The sequence below is a fragment of the Micropterus dolomieu genome, unplaced genomic scaffold (genome assembly GCF_021292245.1).
Source record: "Micropterus dolomieu isolate WLL.071019.BEF.003 ecotype Adirondacks unplaced genomic scaffold, ASM2129224v1 scaffold_85, whole genome shotgun sequence".
NCBI classification, from domain to species: domain Eukaryota; kingdom Metazoa; phylum Chordata; class Actinopteri; order Centrarchiformes; family Centrarchidae; genus Micropterus; species Micropterus dolomieu.
The window spans coordinates 6,525-12,901 of record NW_025744085.1 but is presented as its reverse complement, the minus strand read 5'-3'; the positions used below and the strand labels follow the sequence as shown (position 1 = coordinate 12,901).

Sequence of the window (6,377 nt, the reverse complement as noted above, 5' to 3'; positions counted from 1 at the left end):
AAGAAGAAGGAAGAAGAAGAAAGAAGAAGAAGGAAGAAAAAGAAAGAAGGAAGAAGAAGAAAGAAGAAGAAGGAAGAAGAAGGAAGAAAGAAGAAGAAGGAAGAAGAAGGAAGAAGAAGAAAGAAGAAGAAGAAAGAAGAAGGAAGAAGAAGGAAGAAAGAAGAAGAAGGAAGAAGAAGGAAGAAAGAAGAAGAAGGAAGAAGAAGAAAGAAGAAGAAGGAGAAGGAAGAAAAAGAAAGAAGGAAGAAGAAGAAAGAAGAAGAAGGAAGAAAGAAGAAGAAGAAAGAAGAAAGAAGGAAGAAGAAGAAAGAAGGAAGGAAGAAAAAGAAAGAAGGAAGAAGAAGAAAGAAGAAGAAGGAAGAAGAAGGAAGAAAAAGAAAGAAGGAAGAAGAAGAAAGAAGAAGAAAGAAGAAGAAGAAGAAGAAAAAGATATCCCAATATCCCACCTTGTTGCCTTTGACAGATAAAGCCATTATTTTCCATCTCACAGGCTCGGGAAGCCCACATGCCAGTGTTCTTCTGTGGGTTCCCGTGAATCATGACAACACAGTTTCCCTGACAGGAGACAGTGAATTCATCAGAACAGTAACACACTGAGGACAAAACCATGGCATGCATGCTGATAGGTGAGTGCTGTGAGTACCGGGGTCTTGTTATGGTGTGGTCCACTGTTGTCGAGTGGCTCGCCAGGAGCCCAGTTGGTGTAGCTGAGCAGGCCAGCCTTGGTCCACTGGAAATGACCTTTAGAGTCTGAAGTCAGACCCACCCAAAGGTCAACACTGGCATTGTAAAGCAGGGTGGTGACAAAGGCTGTAAGAATGAGAATCGATTGCATCAGTGTGCATGTGTCTGGTGACACTATTATGAGATAATTATGAACAGTGTTAAAAATAGGGATAGGTTAATACAAACATGAATAAATATAAACTGCCTCCCAATTGGTGATAAAGATGCATTTCCTATTAAAATAAAATAACTGGACTGTCATAACATATAAAAGGCACTGCATCCATTGGATGCTCCTCACAATGACAGATCATACAAATGTACCTGGGAAAAAAAATACCTGAAAAAGTAAGTAATCTACATTCAGATAGAGAGGTAAGTTGATTCAGTCCACCACCACCTCCCTGCTTTATGCCAGGCTGTATTCTGCTGTAATTACCTTCCTCCAAATGATTGGACACCACTGCCAGTACACCTCCCTGTGTTTCACATTTCAACTTGGCTGCAGACCATGTGACTCGATATGACTGATCAAATACTCTGAAACACTACAGAAACACCAGATGTCATTGCATACATTACAAAAAAGATTGCTTAGGTTAGGTATGGTTAGGCTGGGTTAGGACAGTGGCAGGTGCATGAAATTAAACACTAGGTACGTCCTGTTTACTTGCTGTGCTTCGCTGCCTACATGGTATATTTATTTAATGCATTCTAGACATCATTTATTCAACTTAAGATAATAACTGCATTATGCGGAACACCTGGTGTGTTGTAGCTCTACCTTATGCTGATAGGAGGACCATCCGTCAGGACAGCCTGAAGGTGGGTGGGGGGATGACGGAGTTGGTGGAATGGTGCCTGTGACATTTACTCGCTTACAGATGTAAGGCAGGTCAGAGTGGCACTTTTGATCGGCCCAGTCCGCTGTTTAGGAGTGAAAAATACAAGGTCAAGTATGTGTATTGCATTTGATTTAGTCTCTTGTGGTCTCTTATTCTGTCTGTTCTCACCTTTGGTGGAAGACATGTAGACACATTTGCGATCACGGCTGATTGCGTGTGGCCTCCCGAGGGCCCAAGACACATAATTGAGCACAGAGTGGTCAGACCAGCGGAAACGACCATCATTTTCGTAGGTGTGAAGCCCCAGCCACCAGTTGTCACCCTCCACCTTCACCATCTGAATGTGAGAAAGAAACTGTGAAAAGGCATGTCGAGGCCACAGTCACAGAGACATTTAAACATGCAGGAGACACCGTAATAACACAGGTTTGTACTTGTTAGCTATTTCTGAGTGTTTTGCCCCCATATGGCTGTACTGAATTTATTGCATTTTTGGATTAAATCTACTACTACAATCAATAATGAACTTTTTGATAAAGTGTAGAGTGCCTTGCGTAAAGTGTTGGCCACAAAAGCTTCTTCCTCAGCTGAGTGGACGGAGACAAGTGAGGAATCAAACCAGGAGCAAATCCTCTGGGCCTGGTCCCAAGTGGTGCGGTGGTCAAAAAATTTATACTCAGCCTCCTGGAAGCCAATCCACTCAGGTGAACTGGTGCCTGACAGATGGGGGATGAGAGAAGAAGGAAAAACAGTCATGGGACATAATAAGAAGGTTCTGAAAGCGAAGTCCTTAGGAAATCATTTCTGTATGCTGAGAGAAGTTCAAAGCAAAAAAAATAAGACTGACCTTCAGAGACTTCTGGTTCCTTTTCAACACTACCTAAAAACACACACACAAGGGAAAAATGTATGCATGACATACAAAACATGAGATTATGAAAAATATGAGCTTGCCCAAAAGGCAATGAAGAAAAAAAGGAAAAAATTCTTGAGAGACTCTGAGAGTGATGTCCCCACAAAAGGAGCTGTAGGTGGAAAAAGGTGTTTCTGAAGATTAATAGAAAATGTGCAACATGAAATAGAATAGAAAAATCAGTGTATTGATAGTATAGGATTTATATAGTATAGGATTTTTTTTTAAATAGGTTCAGTGCTGTTGTACCTCTGGGGATTTTGCAGATCCAGTCTAACTCAGAGTCACAGTGCATGGCCAGCCAAGTCATAGTGCCCAAGTCTGCTGCAGCACACTGCCGGATGTTGTAGTAGTAGCGGCCGAAGTTCTGGTATGTGAACTGAAACACAAGCAAAGAGTAAACAGATTTTGTTTTTAAGCATTTTTTATCCAGCATCTGTTTGTACGCAATTAGGTTTCATCTTGCCATTACTCACAGCAAGTCCATCACTCCACTTCCAGCTGCCATTGTCCATTGGGTTTCTGCGGTTCAGGCCAATCCAAAACCAATGCTGCTCATGGTCCTCTGACTCCCTGTGGGCCACATCGTCATCAATCATCATCATCATTATCGTCATCGTCATCATCACCATCATATTACATCACATGTCACCAGGTCAGAGGTGCACACCTACCCAAATGCCTCATGGAGGACCCGCAGAACGAAGTGCTCCTCCTCAGGGCCGCTGATACTCAGCAGGTTGGCTCCGTGTCTCCGGCAGAACAGGTGAGCCTGCAGCCAGCTCAGCTTCTGCTCCAGCTGGGAGGAGTGAAATACCTGCACACAGGTGATAGTATTAGCAGTAATATTACTTCCACTCTTAATGTTACTATTAATATACTATTATATACGATATTTTTGTTAACATTATATTTCATTTAGGTTTGTGCAACGCTGCTCAGTTTCAAACAATATTAACAACTGGTGAAATTTTTTATAGGCATTGATTGGCAATACAAATTTAAATACTGTAAAAGTAATAGATATATACATATGCACCTGTTCCATGAATGCTATATTTAGGCTACACTATAAACTATATATAAACTTTTAAAATACGTTTTCAGATATGCCAAATGTAACACAAATTCAGTTACCTCTGGACTAATGTAGATCTACGATAATCAATACCAGTTATGACCTACAGTATCATACAAAATTAGTTTCAGCATTTTTTAATGAACACGTTCAGACTTACATATGAATAAAGCCAATCTGTTGAGAATGAAACTGACACATTGTAACGCTAATAAAAGGTAAACACAGGATAAATCCTTAAGTCTATCTGATGAAACTACAGGATATAAATATCTGTAATCATGATGAAATGTAGTTTTAACACAGTAGTTTTTACAAGACACTTGGACAAGATAGAGCTACACTATTTTTTACACAAGTTGAACTTATGTTTCTAAATCACCTTGATAAAGTAGTCATCCTACTTAGTAAGAAGTGAATATACCTACATCTACAAGGACATATAAAACACTCAGATCCTGCCGCAATGAAATGAGAACATTTTAATTAACAATGCCAATTTTATTCCAAGACAGAATAAACCCAAGTGTGACTGAAAATACATTTCCAGCAGAATACTGATGGTGTGAAACTGAGAAACATTGCTGGGATGAACCTTGTAACAGTAGCGCAGGTTGTTGTTGGTCTTCCAGCCGGTGGGACAGGAGCCGCTGAGGCTCGGGGTGGGCTGAGGGACCGGGGGCTCGGGGCTCGTGTCCTGGTTCTGACGGCAGATGAATTTTGCCTTCGATGATGCACACTCCCTCACCTCCCACAGACCTGTTGCAAAGCCTGTCGCCATGGAAACACAGCCGCCGTGGACGTTGACTGAAATAGATACAGGGTGAAATGTAGGTGAGTGGAGAGAAAGAGGCTATTCTGATGCAATGTGTGGAAATAGAGGGATGATGTGGGGTTAGAAAGACGTGATTACACATTTCTTAATCCTGCAACATTTCCTGTAAAACTTGTCTAGGCTCGACTTTCTCTAATAATGGAGCATCCTTATGGATCATATTTTTAAAAGAAATGGTGTCTACACCAGTAGATGGTGGTCTTCTGTGTGATAGAATTGTTTCATTTCATTACACATTAAAGATTTCTAAAAAATATTTGCCAATGAGACATGTAAAATGTAGGAACTTCAGATACTTTTAATAATAAACTTTTTTGAATCAGTGAGCCTTTATTTTTTGTTTTTTTTTCCTAATATGAATGTGTATATACACCATTATATGTGTTTATGTTATCACATCAAAGTACTAGGGCTTTTCTCCTAAAAGTGATACAATCACAAGCTTTGGAGCTTTAAGGTGAACAAATAGAGGTCTTGGTTATACTGTAGATATGAATATCTTGACAATGTATAGGAGTACTGACAATTGTACATACTAGAAATGTTATCATGTGACAAGCCTACAGATAAAGTTAAAAATGGTCAGAGAGGTCAGAACATACCCCAGCTGGATGGTTTTGACTGCTGTGGATAATTTTCTTGGAGAGGCAGATTGTCAGCTATTCAAATCTGCTTTATTGCCAAATAAGGATTTAAAAAAACACCTGGAACCAATTCAGTTTCTTCTTTGTAGATTAAATCCAAAATTGGCTCTGGTTCAGAATGGACCATGTTTTGGGCAGTTGAAAGTAGAAAATGTGATGATCCCTTCAGGGAAGTCAACTCATTACAGAAACAAGAATATACAAATGAATAGAACACACTAGAAATGCTTCCATCTTTCAGACAAAACCTCAAATAATTCTGGTTTCCCAGATATGAAGCTTTTCTTTGTTGCATTTCACGGTAATCTGAATATATTTGGGTTTTACATTGCTGGTCGAACAACACAAGACATTTGAAAAATAAATGTACCTCGGCCTCTGGCAAATTACAACATTATTAATGTTCCCATTGAATCATGAAATCGATACTGAAAATATTCGACAGATTAATAATTAGTAGCTGCCCCCTAAAAGACATTTCAAAATAAATATAAAACAATTTTTATAGGACTACTTTTATAGATAAAAGTTAAGTTTTACACTAGCAGGCAGGTCAATCAAAAACAGAGTGCATATGTACAGAGCCTCTTAAAAACATGTAAATATGCATTATGAGCTGTTAATAGGAATAAGGTCCACCTAATATATCTTTTAGCAATGTACAATGAAATCTGATTTCTCTTGAGGATCACTTTGTCTTACATTAGGGAAATCCCTAAAAAACTGCTCCACGTGCATTACTACAGTCTATTTTTGACCAGCAGGATATTATCTAAGGTGATCTTCAACATGACTCAGTGCTTTGAGACCTGGTCAACAATCTGGACATTCTGCATCCTGCAATACATTATCAGATCATATTTGTAGTTCATTCTGTAAATTATTCACACACTTTTTCAGATGTGACACACTTTATGTGACTTACCTGGCTGGTCCCGATTCCAGTTGGTGTAGGACACTTCATCCCCACTGAGCCAGTGAAAAGAACCAGGGCTGCCCTTGTCATGGAGGCCGATCCAGAAGAAATCACCAGAGCGACCGAACACCAGGCTGTTGGCAAAGGCCTGCTCAAACCTTTAAAGATTTAAAAGGACTTTTAGAAAGGCAGCAATGACAAAACACACTGGGATGTCTTTTAATTGCTGCGAGGGAGTCTGTGTGATTGTCAGAGTATGTGTTTGTGGCTGTACGCACCTATTGGTAATGGTCACAAGGGCGGCACCATGGTCCTCACAGGACTTCCTGGCCTCATCAAAAGTAATCAGATCTTCTCCCACCCAGTAACAAGCTGGACTGTGCCACTTCCAGCCCTGAGATGGGGGGGGGGGAGGGGGTT

At 40.1% G+C, this 6,377-nt stretch overlaps 1 protein-coding gene across 1 annotated transcript in view; it reads right to left on the bottom strand.

Annotated features, from left to right (window-relative positions):
• Positions 1-446: 446 nt before the first annotated feature.
• Positions 447-6,377, bottom strand: part of LOC123967154 (C-type mannose receptor 2-like) — a gene marked incomplete at both ends in the record, with an annotated part of 11,185 nt that continues 5,254 nt past the window's right edge. The window contains 13 exons of the mRNA XM_046043178.1: positions 447-555; positions 644-810; positions 1,166-1,274; positions 1,511-1,653; positions 1,740-1,908; positions 2,121-2,287; positions 2,419-2,451; positions 2,734-2,863; positions 2,961-3,057; positions 3,159-3,301; positions 4,158-4,369; positions 5,967-6,115; positions 6,236-6,351. Coding sequence (XP_045899134.1) covers positions 447-555; positions 644-810; positions 1,166-1,274; positions 1,511-1,653; positions 1,740-1,908; positions 2,121-2,287; positions 2,419-2,451; positions 2,734-2,863; positions 2,961-3,057; positions 3,159-3,301; positions 4,158-4,369; positions 5,967-6,115; positions 6,236-6,351 — 1,744 coding nt within the window. The remainder of the gene's footprint in view (positions 556-643; positions 811-1,165; positions 1,275-1,510; positions 1,654-1,739; positions 1,909-2,120; positions 2,288-2,418; positions 2,452-2,733; positions 2,864-2,960; positions 3,058-3,158; positions 3,302-4,157; positions 4,370-5,966; positions 6,116-6,235; positions 6,352-6,377) is intronic.